Source organism: Sceloporus occidentalis, unplaced genomic scaffold, assembly GCF_023333645.1.
Source record: "Sceloporus occidentalis isolate IW3139 unplaced genomic scaffold, rSceOcc1.0.p SCAF_29, whole genome shotgun sequence".
Lineage (NCBI taxonomy): Eukaryota > Metazoa > Chordata > Lepidosauria > Squamata > Phrynosomatidae > Sceloporus > Sceloporus occidentalis.
Window position 1 is genome coordinate 988,699 of NW_028317009.1, and position 21,700 is coordinate 1,010,398.

At 43.6% G+C, this 21,700-nt stretch overlaps 1 protein-coding gene across 1 annotated transcript in view; it reads right to left on the reverse strand.

Moving 5' to 3' along the window:
- Positions 1–12,282: 12,282 nt before the first annotated feature.
- The window catches only part of LOC149299095 (C-Maf-inducing protein), a 66,742-nt gene continuing 57,324 nt past the window's right edge, over positions 12,283–21,700 (reverse strand). Inside the window, exons 12-21 of the mRNA XM_089486460.1 lie at positions 20,998–21,024; positions 20,063–20,111; positions 18,736–18,843; positions 16,850–16,966; positions 16,128–16,268; positions 15,910–15,957; positions 15,582–15,728; positions 14,777–14,882; positions 14,498–14,568; positions 12,283–12,336 (exon numbers count right to left, since the gene is read on the reverse strand). Of these exons, the coding sequence (XP_089342586.1) occupies positions 12,283–12,336; positions 14,498–14,568; positions 14,777–14,882; positions 15,582–15,728; positions 15,910–15,957; positions 16,128–16,268; positions 16,850–16,966; positions 18,736–18,843; positions 20,063–20,111; positions 20,998–21,024 (868 nt within the window). The remainder of the gene's footprint in view (positions 12,337–14,497; positions 14,569–14,776; positions 14,883–15,581; positions 15,729–15,909; positions 15,958–16,127; positions 16,269–16,849; positions 16,967–18,735; positions 18,844–20,062; positions 20,112–20,997; positions 21,025–21,700) is intronic.

The following is a 21,700-nucleotide window of genomic DNA, read 5'->3' on the forward strand; positions in this document are numbered from 1 at the left end:
TTTTTCCATTCGCATACCTGCCAACACACCCAACATTTTCATGGACAGGCCTACGTTTTTTCCAGTCCTGTCCAGTAAAAGTTGGGTTGTTGCAAAGTATGCCATTGTAAATAGGTAGCAAATGTTAGGCATGTATTTAAAAGTGGTCTAAAATCGATGTAAAAATGTAAAATAATCCCTATTCTTTAATTAAACATCTATGGAAGTGTGACTGTGATAAAAAGGAAGCCAAGTTCCTTGGAGCATTTGTCTAGGTCTCAGACAAGGCAACTGCTTGGAGGAACTTGGCCCTCAGTTTCGGGCAATGTGTATTGTGTACACCTCGGATAGCACCATGAAGGCGCGTGTGTGCAACTCTATTGGTCGTTTCGGCAGGGGGCTCGCCTGCCATCAACGAATGACGTGCATTCTGCAGTTCTGCAATTCATTTGTTGATGCCAGACCAGCCCTCTCCCGGCGACCAATAGAGTCGCAGACACGTACCTTCACGGCGCAAACGCATCTGCTGCTGCTGCTGCTCCGATGTGTTCTATACCCTGTATTAACCCCTGCTAGGCAACCGGGAGAAAACGAAGATGAAATGAGCACGAAGAATGTCCACGAATATTCGCCCAAAAAGAAGACAGGAATGGGCGAATATTCGCGGAATACAAAGATTTTTTCCCCCCCGAAGACGAGCACGAAGAGCCCCCTGGTGCCCAAGTCTAATTGTTAACCCCTTCAATCCCCTATAGACGTACCGGGACGTCCAAAAAACGCCCACAAAGAAACCCCTATGGACGTCCTGGTACGTCCAGCCCTTCGTGCAGCGTCAGGGACACATCCCTGCCGCTGCACGGGAGACCAGGCTGTCGTTTGACAGCCTGGACTCCCCACTGACAGCAGAAGCCGGCTTTGCCGGCTTTCTGCTGTCCGATCTCCCGCAACAGCTTCCGGCATGAAAGCCGGTAAGCTGTTGCCGGTAAACTGCCCGATCGCGCGATCGCGGAGTTGCAATCGCGCGATCGGGCATTCCCTTCCGGGTTACGTCACTGCTGACGTAACCCGGAAGGTCATCGGAGGACAGGATATCCCCTGCGGGGATATCCTGCCCTCCGATGAGGCACAGAGACGCTGCGATCTCTATGCAGGTCTGTGAGGACCTGCATAGAGATCACAGTGTGATCGGTGCAGGGGGATCGCGGGGAGGGGAGTGAGAAACCATCTCTCTCACTCCCCCTCCCGTCCTGTAGGGGAAAAGCAGAAAAAAAAAAAACGATTATTCATTTAAAAATAATATTAAATAAATCATTAAAATATTAATATAAATAATACAAAAAAAAATTATAATGTGGGCTGTGATGTCATTGTGACATCACTGACATGTTCAGGAGGTCCCTAGGAGGACCTCTAACCATTACTGTGTAAAAATAATATATAAAAAATAAAAAAAAAATGTAAAAAAATTAAAATAAAATAAAAATTAAAAAAAAATATATAAAAAAAGATAATAAAAAAATTATTAAAAAACCTTACTTCCCATTGCCCTAGCATAACATATAGCCAGTATAACCCTCCTTCCCCCGTTCACAACCCCCAAACCCGTTAAGCCATAGGCATAAAAATTATACAAAATTGTACACCTAATAGAACGCTCCCTGGTGCTGGGAAAGTCTGGAAAATCTATATAAATTAGGTATCTCTGAAATCAGGACACCTGAATTGATAAACTTGGAGGGGATTTTCCATCACTTTACCTAATTTTGTGAGGATTCAGAGGGAAAATGTAAAAAAAATTAGTTTATTTTTCTAATCTTCGCTAGTTTTTACTAAATTTCTCATTCTAAATTTTCAGCTAATCACCCAACTATGGTATCAAACGAAAGCTCTATCTCTCCTTGAAAAAACAATATATAGTTTACATGGGTACACTATTCATAGGAACAGAGAATCATCGCTAAACCGACATACCCCAAAAATGGCAAAATTGCTCTGGGCTTTGAGGTACCAAAAACCCCTGGGATTGAAGGGGTTAAAGTGGATCTGTGTATTTGTATCATTTTATACTTGGTGCATATGATTATATGTGGAGCAGGCAGACGTCAACCATATAAAAGTATTTTGGTTCTAATCTCCATGAAAGCTGGATCTACGTGTGTAGCGCGTCTGCATGTTCTTCTTATGTTTTTAGAGGGGGTCCGTATGAGTAAATATGGAGCAGGTGGGCGGCCGACGCCATGTTGTGGTGTGGCTTAACGGTTAGGTGTATTGCCTAAACTGCGACTGGTTTGTGGTTCAAACCCACTTCACTCCTGTAGGGAACTATATAGTGCTTCTAACCCCCTTCGCCTCATGGCCAATTTATTTCTAATGTTTTTAGAGTCGGGAGATATTAGTATATGTGGAGCAGGTGGGAGCCCGTCTCGTGTAATGGAATGGCGTGATGGTTAAATGAATTGCCTAGTGTGTGGTTGGCTGCTGGTTCTCACCCGCCTGACTGCTGTATGAGCTTATTTCTAATCTTTTAGAGCGGGTACATCAGAGTATTTGTGGAACTGGCAAACCTCCTGACTCAGTGGAGATGGTGGTCTAGGTGTTTGGTGCATCCACCCCCCCCACCACCACCAAACAAATAGTAGCCGGTTCTGTTCTCCATGTATCCTGTTTGTAAACTAACATTATGTTTTCGGAGTCGGTGAATCTGAGTATTTGTATAACAGACAAGGCCCTTTTGGCCCACGGTACTGGTGGCGCATGTCTTAGCTGTGTTCCTCACTGTGCTCCTGGTCCCTGGTTCTAATCTCTGTGATTCCTGCATAATGTATGATTTATGTTTTTTGGAGTATGTAAATTTGAGTATATGTGGAAGGGACGAGGGCGGCCATCCAGCCGTGAGCGTGGCACGTGTGTAAGGTGTATCACTCACCATGCGTGAGGCTCCTGGTTCTAATCCCTGTGTGGCCTGCGTGTAAGTGTGGATATTTGTAATATTATGTTTTTCCAGTGGGTGAATTTGTGTATTTGTATTAGGGATGAGCAGCTTTGCTCCATCTCGAAGGTGGCGCGTGTGGTGCGTGTGTCGCGCTCCATGCCGTCAGCTCCGGGTTCGAGTCCCAGGAAGACCTACGACTAGAGACATTAAGTTATGTTTTTAGACTCTGTGAATTTGAGTATAAGTATTACGGACGAGCAAATTCGGTCTGCCACAAGGGTGGCGCAGGTGTCAAGTGTACTTACTTACCAAGCGGTTTGGTTTCTGGTTCTAATCCCCGTGAGGCCTGGCGAGTGGTTGCGGTGCGGTATGGTCGGTGCGGTGTGTAAGGCGTATGGGTATGTTCGGTGCGGTGTGTAAGACGTATGAGTATGTTCGGTGGTGTGTGAAAGTGCGTATGTGCGGGTCAGGATGATTGGGGGTTAGAGCCAGTCGGTAGTACGCAACACCTTTTACGCTTTTTTCTATAAATGCTTTAAAAAATAATAACAATACAGCAGCGCGCATTTATTTTTCAGGGTAAGACCTCTGTACGCACAGAGATTTTGTCAGCAGCTTTACCAAGCCACACGGAAGGGAGGCATCAACTCATAGGCAACACACCGAACCTTCAAGGGAAACCAGACTGAGACCGCAGCATCGGGTACACAACACACCGAACCTTCAAGCGAAACCAGACTGAGACCGCAGCATCGGGTACGCAACATACCGAACCTTCAAACCACCGCATGGCTGGATGCTCCCCACGGAGCTACAGGGAATCGAACCGGGACCGCAACATATGGCAGGCAGTGCACCTAACCATTACACCATCGGAAGGTTGGAAGCTCTTTGTCGCCATGAACATATGACGCCTGCGTGTGATGCACAAATACTCATAACATCTAACATAATGCACACAATCTAAAAGGTGCACTACCTATTGCTTAGTGTGTCTGATTGCTTAGTGTGTAGAATTATGTTCTCCGGTGGGGGCGAATTTGAGTATTTGTATCACGGACGAGCAGCTTCGTCAGTTGCAAGATCGTATCCCGTGAAGGTTAATAAGAGGCATTTGCGGCTCTATCGCAGAGGTTTTCCAGTAGAAGTCCTGGATGCTTCCCCTTTTTGCAGACATTCCAAAGGATTGCCCTGTTTTGCCCCTTTCCCACCAAATCATTGGACCAAATTGCAGTTATCAATACATCATTTTTATCTAGCTAACCCATGGCGCACATATTACAGTGAAGTCTATTTGTTCATGAATGTCCGTCACTCAGACCCCACACACATTCACCTCTCCCCTCATTAACCCTTCTACATCCCTCTAACACTGAAGTGGTTGACACTTTCTTCTCTTTGCACTAATAATGAGGTGTTTTGCGCCATTATCGTACTATTTCTGTTGCGTTGACTTTGCGTAGTCATTCTCCTGTCTGGATCACTATAGACAGTAACGGGACGCTGTGTGTCATGCTGAGATGTGGTTGTAACGTTTCTGTGTGCTGCCTACCGTGTGACTGGTTGCTGGTCCTAATCCCCTGAGCTGCTGCGTGTAGGAGTAGAGTTGCGTGTTGAGTTATTAAGCTTTTAGAGAGGGTGCATATGAGTATTTGTGGAATAGGAAGCTGCAACATATTCAGTTCCGACGGGGGTGTGGATGTTCAGTGCGATAACCACCACGTGAAAGGTGCAGGTTGTAATCTCTGTGGTGCCTCTATTAAAATTAAATTATTTAGACATAATACATCTTTAACCAAAACAGTGCACTGCTAATACTCTTAAACATAACCGTACATTAACCCTAAGCTATTTTTTAGTTCTTGTCCCACATTTTTCCATTCGCATACCTGCCAACACACCCAACATTTTCATGGACAGGCCTACGTTTTTTCCAGTCCTGTCCAGTAAAAGTTGGGTTGTTGCAAAGTATGCCATTGTAAATAGGTAGCAAATGTTAGACATGTATTTAAAAGTGGTCTAAAATGGATGTAAAAATGTAAAATAATCCCTATTCTTTAATTAAACATCTATGGAAGTGTGACTGTGATAAAAAGGAAGCCAAGTTCCTTGGAGCATTTGTCTAGGTCTCAGACAAGGCAACTGCTTGGAGGAACTTGGCCCTCAGTTTCGGGCAATGTGTATTGTGTACACCTCGGATAGCACCATGAAGGCGCGTGTGTGCAACTCTATTGGTCGTTTCGGCAGGGGGCTCGCCTGCCATCAACGAATGACGTGCATTCTGCAGTTCTGCAATTCATTTGTTGATGCCAGACCAGCCCTCTCCCGGCGACCAATAGAGTCGCAGACACGTACCTTCACGGCGCAAACGCATCTGCTGCTGCTGCTGCTCCGATGTGTTCTATACCCTGTATTAACCCCTGCTAGGCAACCGGGAGAAAACGAAGATGAAATGAGCACGAAGAATGTCCACGAATATTCGCCCAAAAAGAAGACAGGAATGGGCGAATATTCGCGGAATACAAAGATTTTTTTCCCCCCGAAGACGAGCACGAAGAGCCCCCTGGTGCCCAAGTCTAATCGTTATAGTGGATCTGTGTATTTGTATCATTTTATACTTGGTGCATATGATTATATGTGGAGCAGGCAGACGTCGTATGCATTACTAACCATATAAAAGTATTTTGGTTCTAAACTCCATGAAAGCTGGATCTACGTGTGTAGCGCGTCTGCATGTTCTTCTTATGTTTTTAGAGGGGGTCCGTATCAGTAAATATAGAGCAGGTGGGCGGCCGACGCCATGTTGTGGTGTGGCTTAACGGTTAGGTGTGTCGCCTAAACTGCGACTGGTTTGTGGTTCAAACCCACTTCACTCCTGTAGGGAACTATATAGTGCTTCTAACCCCCTTCGCCTCATGGCCAATTTATTTCTAATGTTTTTAGAGTGGGGAGATATTAGTATATGTGGAGCCGGTGGGCGCCCGTCTCGTGTAATGGAATGGCGTGATGGTTAAATGAATTGCCTAGTGTGTGGCTGGCTGCCGGTTCTCCCCCGCCTGACTGCTGTATGAGCTTATTTCTAATCTTTTAGAGCGGGTACATCAGAGTATTTGTGGAACTGGCAAACCTCCTGACTCAGTGGAGATGGTGGTCTAGGTGTTTGGTGCATCCACCCCCCACCACCACCACCAAACAAACAGTAGCCGGTTCTGTTCTCCATGTATCCTGTTTGTAAACTAACATTATGTTTTCGGAGTCGGTGAATCTGAGTATTTGTATAACAGACAAGGCCCTTTTGGCCCACGGTACTGGTGGCGCATGTCTTAGCTGTGTTCCTCACTGTGCTCCTGGTCCCTGGTTCTAATCTCTGTGATTCCTGCATAATGTATGATTTTATGTTTTTTGGAGTATGTAAATTTGAGTATATGTGGAAGGGACGAGGGCGGCCATCCAGCCGTGAGCGTGGCACGTGTGTAAGGTGTATCACTCACCATGCGTGAGGCTCCTGGTTCTAATCCCTGTGTGGCCTGCGTGTAAGGGTGGATATTTGTAACATTATGGTTTTCCAGTGGGTGAATTTGTGTATTTGTATTAGGGATGAGCAGCTTTGCTCCATCTCGAAGGTGGCGCGTGTGATGCGTGTGTCGCGCTCCATGCCGGCAGCTCCGGGTTCGAGTCCCAGGAAGACCTACGACTAGAGACATTAAGTTATGTTTTTAGACTCTGTGAATTTGAGTATAAGTATTACGGACGAGCAAATTCGGTCTGCCACAAGGGTGGCGCAGGTGTCAAGTGTACTTACTTACCAAGCGGTTTGGTTTCTGGTTCTAATCCCCGTGAGGCCTGGCGAGTGGTTGCGGTGCGGTATGGTCGGTGCGGTGTGTAAGGCGTATGGGTATGTTCGGTGCGGTGTGTAAGACGTATGAGTATGTTCGGTGGTGTGTGAAAGTGCGTATGTGCGGGTCAGGATGATTGGGGGTTAGAGCCAGTCGGTAGTACACAACACCTTTTATGCTTTTTTTCTATAAATGCTTTAAAAAATAATAATAATACGGCAGCGCACATTTATTTTTCAGGGTAAGACCTCTGTACGCACAGAGACATTGTCAGTAGCTGTACCAAGCCACACAGAAGGGAGGCATCAACTCATAGGCAACACACCGAACCTTCAAGGGAAACCAGACTGAGACCGCAGCATCGAGTACGCAACACACCGAACCTTCAAGCGAAACCAGACTGAGACCGCAGCGTCGGGTACGCAACACACCGAACCTTCAAGCGAAACCAGACTGAGACCGCAGCATCGAGTACGCAACACACCGAACCTTCAAACCACCGCATGGCTGGATGCTCCCCACGGAGCTACAGGGAATCGAACCGGGACCGCAACATATGGCAGGCAGGGCACCTAACCATTACACCATCGGATGATTGAAGGCTCTTCGTCGCCATGAACATATGACGCCTGCGTGTGATGCACAAATACTCATAACATCTAACATAATGCACACAATCTAAAAGGTGCACTACCTATTGCTTAGTGTGTCTGATTGCTTAGTGTGTAGAATTATGTTCTCCGGTGGGGGCGAATTTGAGTATTTGTATCACGGACGAGCAGCTTCGTCAGTTGCAAGATCGTATCCCGTGAAGGTTAATAAGAGGCATTTGCGGCTCTATCGCAGAGGTTTTCCAGTAGAAGTCCTGGATGCTTCCCCTTTTTGCAGACATTCCAAAGGATTGCCCTGTTTTGCCCCTTTCCCACCAAATCATTGGACCAAATTGCAGTTATCAATACATCATTTTTATCTAGCTAACCCATGGCGCACATATTACAGTGAAGTCTATTTGTTCATGAATGTCCGTCACTCAGACCCCACACACATTCACCTCTCCCCTCATTAACCCTTCTACATCCCTCTAACACTGAAGTGGTTGACACTTTCTTCTCTTTGCACTAATAATGAGGTGTTTTGCGCCATTATCGTACTATTTCTGTTGAATTGACTTTGCGTAGTCATTCTCCTGTCTGGATCACTATAGACAGTAACGGGACGCTGTGTGTCATGCTGAGATGTGGTTGTAACGTTTCTGTGTGCTGCCTACCGTGTGACTGGTTGCTGGTCCTAATCCCCTGAGCTGCTGCGTGTAGGAGTAGAGTTGCGTGTTGAGTTATTAAGCTTTTAGAGAGGGTGCATATGAGTATTTGTGGAATAGGAAGCTGCAACATATTCAGTTCCGACGGGGGTGTGGATGTTCAGTGCGATAACCACCACGTGAAAGGTGCAGGTTGTAATCTCTGTGGTGCCTCTATTAAAATTAAATTATTTAGACATAATACATCTTTAACCAAAACAGTGCACTGCTAATACTCTTAAACATAACCGTACATTAACCCTAAGCTATTTTTTAGTTCTTGTCCCACATTTTTCCATTCGCATACCTGCCAACACACCCAACATTTTCATGGACAGGCCTACGTTTTTTCCAGTCCTGTCCAGTAAAAGTTGGGTTGTTGCAAAGTATGCCATTGTAAATAGGTAGCAAATGTTAGACATGTATTTAAAAGTGGTCTAAAATGGATGTAAAAATGTAAAATAATCCCTATTCTTTAATTAAACATCTATGGAAGTGTGACTGTGATAAAAAGGAAGCCAAGTTCCTTGGAGCATTTGTCTAGGTCTCAGACAAGGCAACTGCTTGGAGGAACTTGGCCCTCAGTTTCGGGCAATGTGTATTGTGTACACCTCGGATAGCACCATGAAGGCGCGTGTGTGCAACTCTATTGGTCGTTTCGGCAGGGGGCTCGCCTGCCATCAACGAATGACGTGCATTCTGCAGTTCTGCAATTCATTTGTTGATGCCAGACCAGCCCTCTCCCGGCGACCAATAGAGTCGCAGACACGTACCTTCACGGCGCAAACGCATCTTCTGCTGCTGCTGCTCCGATGTGTTCTATACCCTGTATTAACCCCTGCTAGGCAACCGGGAGAAAACGAAGATGAAATGAGCACGAAGAATGTCCACGAATATTCGCCCAAAAAGAAGACAGGAATGGGCGAATATTCGCGGAATACAAAGATTTTTTTCCCCCCGAAGACGAGCACGAAGAGCTCCCTGGTGCCCAAGTCTAATCGTTATAGTGGATCTGTGTATTTGTATCATTTTATACTTGGTGCATATGATTATATGTGGAGCAGGCAGACGTCGTATGCATTACTAACCATATAAAAGTATTTTGGTTCTAAACTCCATGAAAGCTGGATCTACGTGTGTAGCGCGTCTGCATGTTCTTCTTATGTTTTTAGAGGGGGTCCGTATCAGTAAATATAGAGCAGGTGGGCGGCCGACGCCATGTTGTGGTGTGGCTTAACGGTTAGGTGTGTCGCCTAAACTGCGACTGGTTTGTGGTTCAAACCCACTTCACTCCTGTAGGGAACTATATAGTGCTTCTAACCCACTTCGCCTCATGGCCAATTTATTTCTAATGTTTTTAGAGTCGGGAGATATTAGTATATGTGGAGCCGGTGGGCGCCCGTCTCGTGTAATGGAATGGCGTGATGGTTAAATGAATTGCCTAGTGTGTGGCTGGCTGCCGGTTCTCCCCCGCCTGACTGCTGTATGAGCTTATTTCTAATCTTTTAGAGCGGTACATCAGAGTATTTGTGGAACTGGCAAACCTCCTGACTCAGTGGAGATGGTGGTCTAGGTGTTTGGTGCATCCACCCCCCACCACCACCACCAAACAAACAGTAGCCGGTTCTGTTCTCCATGTATCCTGTTTGTAAACTAACATTATGTTTTCGGAGTCGGTGAATCTGAGTATTTGTATAACAGACAAGGCCCTTTTGGCCCACGGTACTGGTGGCGCATGTCTTAGCTGTGTTCCTCACTGTGCTCCTGGTCCCTGGTTCTAATCTCTGTGATTCCTGCATAATGTATGATTTTATGTTTTTTGGAGTATGTAAATTTGAGTATATGTGGAAGGGACGAGGGCGGCCATCCAGCCGTGAGCGTGGCACGTGTGTAAGGTGTATCACTCACCATGCGTGAGGCTCCTGGTTCTAATCCCTGTGTGGCCTGCGTGTAAGGGTGGATATTTGTAACATTATGGTTTTCCAGTGGGTGAATTTGTGTATTTGTATTAGGGATGAGCACCTCTTCTCCATCTCGAAGGTGGCGCGTGTGGTGCGTGTGTCGCGCTCCATGCCGGCAGCTCCGGGTTCGAGTCCCAGGAAGACCTACGACTAGAGACATTAAGTTATGTTTTTAGACTCTGTGAATTTGAGTATAAGTATTACGGACGAGCAAATTCGGTCTGCCACAAGGGTGGCGCAGGTGTCAAGTGTACTTACTTACCAAGCGGTTTGGTTTCTGGTTCTAATCCCCGTGAGGCCTGGCGAGTGGTTGCGGTGCGGTATGGTCGGTGCGGTGTGTAAGGCGTATGGGTATGTTCGGTGCGGTGTGTAAGACGTATGAGTATGTTCGGTGGTGTGTGAAAGTGCGTATGTGCGGGTCAGGATGATTGGGGGTTAGAGCCAGTCGGTAGTACACAACACCTTTTATGCTTTTTTTCTATAAATGCTTTAAAAAATAATAATAATACGGCAGCGCACATTTATTTTTCAGGGTAAGACCTCTGTACGCACAGAGATTTTGTCAGCGGCTTTACCGAGCCACACAGAAGGGAGGCATCAACTCATAGGCAACACACCGAACCTTCAAGGGAAACCAGACTGAGACCGCAGCATCACGTACACAACACACCGAACCTTCAAGCGAAACCAGACTGAGACCGCAGCATTGAGTACGCAACACACCAAACCTTCAAACCACCGCATGGCTGGATGCTCCCCACGGAGCTACAGGGAATCGAACCGGGACCGCAACATATGGCAGGCAGGGCACCTAACCATTACACCATCGGATGATTGAAGGCTCTTCGTCGCCATGAACATATGACGCCTGCGTGTGATGCACAAATACTCATAACATCTAACATAATGCACACAATCTAAAAGGTGCACTACCTATTGCTTAGTGTGTCTAACTGCTTAGTGTGTAGAATTATGTTCTCAGAGGGGGGTGAATTTGAGTATTTGTATTACGGACGAGCAGTTTAGTCAGTTGCAAGAGTGGCACAAGTGCTAGGTGTATTACCCAGCATGCGGATAGCTTTTAGTTCTAATCCGAGTGCAACCTCAGTGTAAAATTATGTTTTGAGAGTGGGCAAATTTGAGTATTTGTATTACGGACGAGCAGCTTCATTCATCGAAAGTGTGGCGCGCATGTAAGGTGTGTTACTCACCATGCGGAAATTACATGTTCTATTCTCATTAGAGCTTTTATCTCGGTGTATATTATGTTTTGCGAGTGGGTGAATTTGAGTATTTGTATGACGGACGAGCAGCTTCGTCCGTTGCAAGAGCAGCACAAGTGCTAGGTGTATTACCCAGCATGTGAATAGCTCCTAGTTTTAATCCGCGTGCGACCTCTGTGTAAAATTATGTTTTGAGAGTGGGCAAATTTGAGTATTTGTATTACAAGAGGTCCTCAAGACCCTAATAAATCAAAATACCCTGAACATCCAAAATAAGTACATTCCAAATAACCCCCCAGCACTGGGAAGAAAGAAAGATACCATGTACTTTAACCATGTTATTTATTCAAGAGAGCTTCTGTTCTGAAACCAAAGCAAAACAATACACATACAAGATACAATCAACAACACGGCGACATACTACTTTGTACAGTTCTATCTGCAAAATAAGAAAAAAAAAAAAAGGATTAACAATTTATAAATAAAAAGCAGGTCCCAGACCTGCCGAATGTGAAACATTTCCTTAAATAGGTGAATTATGTAAATTTTATGTACAACAACAAGACTTTGCTTTGCAGAATAGTTGCAGGGCGAGAAGGTGCAAAGTACAGGAGAATCTTTTTCCCGTTGCGATAACGGCCTGGCGATATTCGTGTTTGCAGCGAGTAGGTCAAAGCAGGAGCTTCTTAAAATGAGTCCATCCAATCAAACCAAATTAAAAACAACAAAAAAAATAAGAAATGTATGCATTCTAAAAAAAAATGTTTTTGTCCCCACACAGCATGAACACGTAGGCAAATAAAAAAATCCACAAAGGTTCTCGATATAATCTTCTTGCAGCTACAAAGTCTTTTATTTTACTTTTTCCATTAATTACGTTGGATTGATTTTGAAATTCCGAAGCGGTTCATTGGGTAGAAGGAGTTCAGCCCCCCTACGTTTAAAATGACCTCTAACCCAAAAACACAGATTGTAGTCCAAAAAAATTCTTGCTCTGCGGTTTCTCATGAGCAGCCTAGTGGCATCAAAGGCGATCTTCTGGGACTGTGAAAAGTCACCACGCTTCTGTGTAACGAACGTCCACCTCCTTAAGGTTTGGCAGCTTTGCCTGTCGAGAGAAAGAAAAGAAGATTCATTAAAAGGTAAAGAATCTTTACAATTCAGTTTAAATCGCTAATTTTCCGAATGTGTATCCTCTACTTTTCAACATTTGGGGCAGCTCTATTCACTAAGGTTGAAACTGTAAGTTGACTTAAATGAAACGCAAAAGACAAAAATGTTCGACTCTGTCATGTGTCTCTTGAGTTTAAAAGTTGTCATTTCTGTGAATACACACGTTGTTGGACGTAACAACTCAATGGGGTTTATTCATTAAAGGAAGAGTTTTGGTTTCAACGTCTTGGCTTCACTATACATGAAGTAGACCCAACTGAGCTCCTGCTGCAGGACAGGCTTGGCTGGTCCTGTATAATGTATGCTTCAATTGGTAAGCTTTCTTCAAAGTCGCCTCACCTATTTAATTATACATTATACAGGGGCCAGCTTGGCTCTTCTTGCTGGTGGAACTGTCAATAGTTGACCTTTCTTAAGAAATAGTGAAAAGGGGTAAATGAAACCAAAACTCTCCTGACAACTCTTCTTTTAGTGCAGGGGTGTCCAACCTGTGGCCCTCCAGCTGCTGCAGGACTACATCTCCCATAATGCTCTTTAAGCTAAGGGGCAGGCTGAGGAGTATGGGAGATGTAGTGCTGCAGCAGCTGGAGGGCCGCAGGTTGGACACCCCTGCTTTAGTAAATAGATCCCACTGTAAATCCCAATGGCAGTGTTCACTTTATTGAATAGACAGACTCCATCGTTTCAGCCAAATCAACGAAACCGGACAGAGAAACGTGACTGTAAAAGACCCAACTTGAATGTTTTGTGAATACAGTCCTGAGTCGTGTCATTTAACAAAGCTTCATCCCTGAATATTCTTAATTCTTTGTATTATTTATTTGCTGTGACCAGGAACTCGGGCTCATCTTTTTAATTAGAAGATCTATATTTTACGGTGAAACGCAGGTTAAGCTGAGAGAACCATCAGGACGGAAGTCTCAGCTAAACCAGTAGCTGGTGCCAGTTGGACAGCAACTCCGTTTCTTATGACCCAAATCAAAATTTGCACAGAAGTAAATGTATCTTTGGAATTATTAAAGCTTAAAAGAACCCGATGAAACCATGTGTGTGGGGAAGGATGCATTCGACAAAAGGCCGTGCCCAACCAGTAGCACGGGCACGTAACTTCTGATGATATTGTTTTATGCTCTATAGATACAGTGATCCATGCATGCCGATCCCCATTAGAGGGCAGGATGCGGTTACACTGTATCAGGGTGTGAAATATGTCATCATATTACATGCACGCCTGGGATAATGCATAAAGATTTTATACACCCAGGAAATTTCGAGGCTGGAATGCTGCTGGTTGGTTCAAAAATAACATTTGGGTCATGTTTCTGGGTGTGTTTTATAACTAAGAAAGGAGAGGGGGTGTGATTGTGTAATTAGGATCTAGCAAGAAGATTAAGGTCACTCCCAGACAGTGCAAAGAAATATTCCATATACTACATGCCCAGCTTTACCTGATAATGCTAAGTTATATACAGTATTTACTATATGAAATGTAAAAAGAAACCTTTATTTAGGTTTAATTTTACTAAATTAATAAATATGTATTTACTATAATATGTAGGGACACCATGACGATCTTCTGTATTAACAGTTGTATAATAATTTATTATAGTTCAAAAACTGATGATGTGATTTGTCCCATTTTCACAAGAAATAGATTAAAAGCAGATGGGGGGGTTCGCGCTGATATAATTTTAGCTCGGCGTTATTAATAAACTTATTAATACATGTTACTGTTGTAGTTGAAAAGTAGGACTGTCATCCTTGGGGGATAGCCTAAGATAAAACGTATTTCCTAGACATTAAAGCCTAATGAGTTTTGCTTTATCTTACTTAATAGGATTATGTGATTTGGGATTTGGTGGAGTTTGACTGTTCCACAGATGAACGGATTGACCGAGCAACCAAAATGTAGGTAAGGAAGGCAGAAAGTACCGTGAGCCTTCGTAGGGGAAATCATTTATTGAGTGTTTAGGGAACTCTGTTTATATATTGTAATTAATGACAAAATGGATTTTAATACCGGTACATATTAACTGCTTAATCAATGCACTTCTATCACCAAGCAAAGAGATTGGGCATGGTACCCTATGTGTTACCTTGAGATCCTCGTAGGTGTCTGCTGACAGTTTAGTGCTGTTCATATTTAAGCTGCAGAGGCTCTTCATAGCTGTGGGGAAATAGAGAGGCGATTTAAGTGCTTTTATTAAATAGGTGAAGAGGAGCATGACGGGATGATGCAGGAGAGAGATGGGTTAGTGTCCAGTACCGAGGTGATGGCATAGAGAGGGGGAGATGATTGTGATCACGCGGTGAGGGATACAGATACAGAGAGAGGATACTTAGTAGTAAACAGAGTGAGTTGAATGAGTCCTTACAGCTCAGTGCCAGTAGTCCGGCGTCTGTGACGGGCGTCTCGCACAGGTTGAGAACTTGCAGTGTGGTGAGATGCTCGGATAAAACCCGAAGTCCAGAATCTCCAAACTGCGCGAGGCAAGCATGTAAAGGGTTAATGGCGTGGACATAAAAAGAAAACCCTTGAGCTGTGTTAAGTACAAATTAGCTAAATATAGTTGGCTGGAAATATTTTTGCCCCTGTCTGATTTCTTGCATTGTTGCTGAGATTATTAAATCTTTCACCCAAGTGAAGAAACAACAAGTGATTTTGACGCTTTGCCATTGAATTATTTTAGTAAATGGGCTCTGCGTTAAAAGGTCATCAACCCCCCCGTTAAAGAGCAATAACTGCCATCAAACTCTTCGTGTAGGAGGAATGCCGTCTCACCTCTCCACAGAGAACCCATTTCATTTGGTGACATTTCAGGGTTTTCAAGCATGAGCTGCCACTCCTAGTAGGGTTTAGGCCTGGAATTGCACTAAACCTTACCAAAAGGTTACATTTCTTGTTCAAGAATAACTTTTTCCCACCTGAATATATAAGTGTGTTTAATTTGATGGGCGGTACAATCAAACCTCAATCTTTGATCCCATTTACAAGGCAATGTTCTGATTAAAACCAATGTAAATAGTATCCAACAATACAGAAGACCAGACGGGGCATTTCATTGCTCACACAACTGTAACAGAAGTTCATTTTGTTTGGGGCCCCTTAATTATCTGCTCTTGTCTCCTTCCTAAACCACGTCACAGGTAAGACCTTGACGTCTTAAGGCACTACCTTACCTGAGTTGACCACAAGTTGAGTTGCTTTAGTGAAGGCAGCTTGATGAGTTGCTCTGCGCAGGCACTCGTTACATTGGTGAAGGCCAGGCTGAGGTTTTCCAGGTTGCCGAAAGATCCAGAGCTCAGTAACCTGGCAAGGTCAGCGTCCTGAAACAGATATGAGATTGATGAAAGCGCAGCAGCAAGCTGAACACTCCACGGTCATGTGCGCTCGTGCTCAGTACGTAACGTATCCATCACCTCCACCATGAGATGTGAGCTGATTAAATACACGCTAGCGCTCACAGTAATCTTGACTAATGAATTGTCCAGATATTCATACACTTACTGTAGACTTGGATGGCAGTGTGAGTCGAGTGGGTCCCCCTTTCCTTTGCTAAAATAAAGGAAAAAAAATGGGTCTTAAAAAACAGGATGCAGCCAGTAACGGGCAACGGCAAGAGGGCTAACTCTTTGTTATTACATCAACATTTGGTACAGAGAAAGATATTAAAGTTAGAGATATAGGTGACATTTTTATCTACGGAGAGTCCTCCATGAACTTACCAGCTCCTTCAGCTCTCTCTGACGGTCACACAGCTGCTCATACATTCTCTTCCCGACATCCGTGCTCTCCAGAGTAGAGATAATCTGCAGCTGGGTGTCATTGTTTTCTATGATGTTATATTCCAGCATGAGACAAAGGATCTGCAAAGAAAAACACTTGGCTTTCACAGATGCACAGGAGTTTAATACGGTCTCAGCTTTAAAATGAGGTCTCGTAACGAGAGCTCTCTTATGTGGTTACCGTTCTCTGCACAGCCTATATGAATTCTACTCCGGGGACATTGTGATCACTTATTGTATCCTATAGGTGATTGCAGTAAAAGCTCTTGGTGTTCTGTAGATGCCATCTATTCTTGAAAACAAAGTTCTACGCTATAGATCGTATATGGCGGCTTCGTGGTATGTTGCTGATTTATTACTTCCTGTCGCATGACAGCCAGTTTCCAAACAGGCTTTCCAAGGAACTACTCCATCCTCCCCGGTGTTATCTACCCCGTTAATTCCTTTCCCAGGCTTTACCTTATCGGTAATCCTTTCTGTATCTTCTCTCCCTTCCTTTGGTACAAAGGAATCGGAGAGGCTTGAGATATTAAGGTGATTCTCAGGAAATGTTTCCAGCTACTTAAGAGCTCCCTTCTCCACGCTGCGCTGTAATGACGCAGGCACTAATCGTCCCGTGACAGGTTGCATGACGAGTTTGAGAGAGTTTTTTTTTTCCCTACCTCCACCATTGTCTGGTTCCCTCGCAAAGCAAGTAACATACACGGGCCAAGCTTGTTTTCAGCCAGCGACAGTAGAAACTTTTTCGTCTTATAGCACGAGCCCATCAAAATGTGAACCTGTACAGGAGAAACATCGAGGAAAGGTAAGACGTTCGGAAAATAATGTAATACGGTACATAACATGTGTCCATGCCTAGTATTGCATTTAATTAAATCAATCTAGTTCCTTTAATGGAACAACCCTGATTGCAAGCTCAAATGTATTTGAAATTGATTAAAAGTGAAGTTTTAATACTATTTAATATTACTGCTTATCATTATTACGTAACGTGTACGTCCGGATATGAAAGAAAACCAGATCATGGACCGTATTTATAATGACCGTTTCTGAGGCAAAGTTTTAAATGTGGAGACATCACCGTGTAAGACGAATGAAACATGTTTCCAAGTACAAATGGACATTTGCATCAGAATTCCATTTTATAAATATGGCCTCATGTTTAGTTCATCTTAAATGAAACTACATTATCACCTTATAAATTCTATGGCCCCAAAACACACACTTTTCAGCCCGTATGTTTAAAGTGCAGAGCGGAACGTATTTAAAAGGTGAGCAGTGCTTGCAGCTTCTGCTGATTCAGGATGTGAAGTGACTTCTCCTGCCGTTAGATTTGGGACATCTTCTAGGGTAGTTGGTGGGTTAGACAATCTCTTATTGAGATGCGCCTCTCTGATGACAAGGGTGGACTTGGACAATCTGTTCCCCTAGAAGTTCGATACCCTAGACAACCCCATAATCTTGTGTTTGGACAAGGAGAGCCTGCCCAGGGTATATATACAGAGGAAGGGAAAGTCAGAAATGGAAAAGGAGTGGTGGAAACATTGGCTAGCAACGTGAGGCTCTTATGCGCTCAACAAAACACACTTCCCATGATCATCTGCTAGCCTTGGTGCTCTTTGGGGAACATGGGAACAACAATTTGGTTACTGGCGAAATACATCGTTCCATGACCCCTTGCCACTCAAAGAACCTGCAGAAACACACGACTATCTGACTATTCAGATATTAAGTTCTATTCAAAAAATTGCTAATGCTAATGACTAAGGTTTAATAACTCCATGTATGAGTCTTCTTCTGTTTTATTATGCATTGCTTACTCCTTAAGTTATATCTTTTAGTTCCAGTATGTAATACAATGTTGGGGAGACGTCTACTCTGTAATGATAACGATCAAGGAGTTTGCATACGATGAAGGACAGACATGGCTTTGATTGGCGTTTCGAGGAATAAACCCCCTTCTCTCAGGATGGAAACTTACTGGGTATGTCAGGTTATATTCAGTAAGCGCAGGCATATGATATCCAGTAATAACCCATACATTCTGCTCAGAAGCTTTACATTTCTAATAAATCCAGCCAGCGGGGCTAGTGAGCCAAGTTGGCCTTACTGGTAGCAAATCTTGGCTGAGGGGGGAACATAAGACATTTGGCCTGGGCATTGTCCTCAGGGGTTACTTAAGGTCCCTAAAGTGCCTGTTGCCCAGGGACTGGTACCCAATACTACTGATGTTTCATACCTGCAATACAATTACTGGCCCCAGCTATCTCAGGCAGAAATCTTTGGCTTTGGCGCATCATTAAAGGCTCAAACCTGGCTTACCCCGGCAACTACAGTGATTAGATACATTATTTAACTATTTTAAATGAATTTGTAAGTGCAAAAAATATTTTGCAAAATGTAACATAGTTTGGTTGGTAAATAGCCAGAAACATGTGCCTCTTGCCGTACAGAAGGTAAATACACTTTCACTGTAATGTGACACGTTTAAACTTTGACATCTCAAGAATAGTAACATTAAACAACTCACATTATTGCAAACACGTACCATGCTGGCAAAAAGTTCACCGTCATCATCGCAAGCAACTCCTCCCGGGCTGTAGAGTTGAAACCAGCCATCTTTCCCGGCCCGGACGCTTAGGAGGCACGAGTGGACCTGCAGGGGAGAGAAGAGGCATGTTGGAGGTAACTTTTCCGTCCAATGTTAAACGGCCCATAGGCATTGTGCCCTAGTACCCAGTGGCGTATTTAGACTCAGCGTGACTGCAAACACCCCTAGGAATTTTTAACGCAACCCCAGTCTATATAATGGATAAGGGTAACGGGGGAAGACTATCTGATCTCCCCAACATTACACCCAGAAGGTGCTTTCTGAGGGCTCAGGGTCCTCTAGCTTGACTATCTTAGTCTAAATTAAGTGACCGCTTCTGTGACTCCATCCGTGAGTTTGCCCTGGGAGGCTGGGGTAAATGTTTATTCCTACTGAGCCAGATGAGGTCACAATTAGCTTTGCATTACACGCTGCATTTAATCATTTACTTGTGCATTCGTTAGACATAAAGCCTCAGCCTGTAATTATTTATTCCGCTGGCTTTTACCCCGTTACAGTCCTAATATTATTGCTATCGCTCTAGTTCACAGCCATTCCTCTTGGTAGAGCACTCTATTCCTCAAACACAAGCATTTTCTGTAGCTTAAAAATAAAGACCTTCTATTTCTAGAAAGCACAATGGTTATAAAAAGAAGAAAAGAAAATACATGCCATGGCATCCAGCTTCAAACCGGAGCCAAATTCAGGGCACTGGGAGGCAAAAGTATGACGCAAATCCTATTCTATGTTTAACTTTTTTAATGGTGAGCGGCGCAAGTCGTCTAATGGAAATACCAGCCAGAGAAAGAGGACACAGTACACAGATCCGTCTGGTATTATATATTTTATAATATATATATATATATATCTATACACACACACACACACACCTTCTGCACCTCTTCTATCCCACTGGCTAATGTTTAAAAAATGTTAATTTCCTAGGAATTATTATTATTATTATGTTTCATGCGACAAGTATGTAGTTGCGTTCTAAAAACTATTATTATTCTCTTCCGCCTGAACAAGGGGCAGGAAATGAAGAGTCTTGCTTAATGACAGTGCAGGGGTTATGAGGTCATTAAGTTAACCGCAAAGCTCACATGGTTAGAAGGAAACATAAGAAACTGGAGAGGTCTCATGACAGCCCTCAACAATTCCCCTGTAATATAACTGAACCGATGAGCCGAGCGGGTAGACAGGGGAAAGGATTCTTCAATGTAAAAGATCCATCTGTACCTGTGAAGATCAAAGGTTTATAACAAACATGCGCGGGAGTCCTTACCTCCTGTCTGGGGTCCTCTGCAAATCTCTGAATGACATGTTTTAGCTCTCTGGAAGGACAAGCGTAAAGGGTTAATGTGAGGATCATGTGACTACACTATCATACATATAACCGACAAACTGTTAGGGCAATTTAAAAATAAAGCTCGTAATTCTGTATCGCTTCAATGCCGTTCTTACGGAAAATATAACTATAAGATCGGGATATTAGGACGTCGTTGTCCAGCTGTGGCCAAAGAGGCCAAACTCGTCCTTCTATATCTCTAATCTCCCCAGAAATTCTACAACGATACAGAATTACGAGTACTAATAGCACACAGCCCACCAAAGCTGGACGATCAGTGAAACCTAAATATTTTCTAACATTTCATACATTTAAAAAAAACAAAATAAAATGTAAAATCCAGGTCAAAAAACTAATCGACGGTATAATTAAAACAAGTTTAATGGAAAATAAGTCTGTTTATCTCCTGAGGGGAATGACTCATACGTTCCCGTTACGCTGTGCGTTACAAAAAAAAAATAAGAAAATCTATTTTGGAATCAAAACAAAGAGTATTTTTTGTCACTAATAAACGAAACGGCCCTTCCTCCTACTTATTACGATAATCTCTGCCAACGCGTTTCTCTTTGGTGGGCAACTTGTGCTAATAATTTTTGTACACATGCCGGAATGCACATTTCAACGAACGGAGCAGGAAAACATTTAAACGAGTGGAGACATAATAAAAACCTAAAAGAACTCTACTTCTCCAGTCTTAATCTAACTAAGAGAAGCTAGACATTCTGCATACTGGGGCCGTTCCTTCACACGCCTCCCCCCAGTCTAATTAGTGTTTACAGAATTCTCTCCCATATACAAAGGAGTGCGGTCTGTAATCTACACACATTGTCAATCAACACACAAGTATGACCTTCTCATCATGCATTACTTACTTTGTGAACGTTTCGTGGGCCAGAGCTCTGTGAACAAAAATACGCAAGGTGTGTTAAAAATCTGGGCTTTTGTTGGAAAAAAAAATGCATAAAGAACATAAATGAGATTGTTGCATGGATATATATATGGACTCCTTTCCCTGTTATTTTAAAAAACGTATATTTTGGGGTGTTTTAAACATTAGGTGTAAATGTATAGGCATTGTTAGGAGTGACCAACGCGTTTGGCCGATACATCCTGCTGTCTCAAACGTACAAGGTCATAGTTTATTAAGGGAGAAAAACCCCAAAGATGTAAAATTAACATTCTGACGTGAACAGTTTGCGTTATTTCAAACTTGAGAACAATTCTAGTTTTCCTATAGACTTCCAGAGCCATTTCCAATCACGATAACCTCCAGTTGCTGCTGCTGCGCTCCGCGCTAGCAGGCCTCTGACAACACAAACTTTACTCTATGAATACTTTTGTTTTGCCAAAGAACCCAAGTGACCTAATTAAAGCGTGTAATCAAAGCGTGGTCACAGCTTCAGTAATGAGGGTGTCAGAGGAATTGCGGGTCACTTTTCAAGCCTACATTGCATCAGGAGTGGAACACAAACGCTCCCCGGTGGGAACTCAGAAGACAGATTTGGCCAAATGACGCCACTCTGTTTTTACTAGCGGTATCTCGCACACGGGCGAGCGTGTGTGTGTGTGAACGCT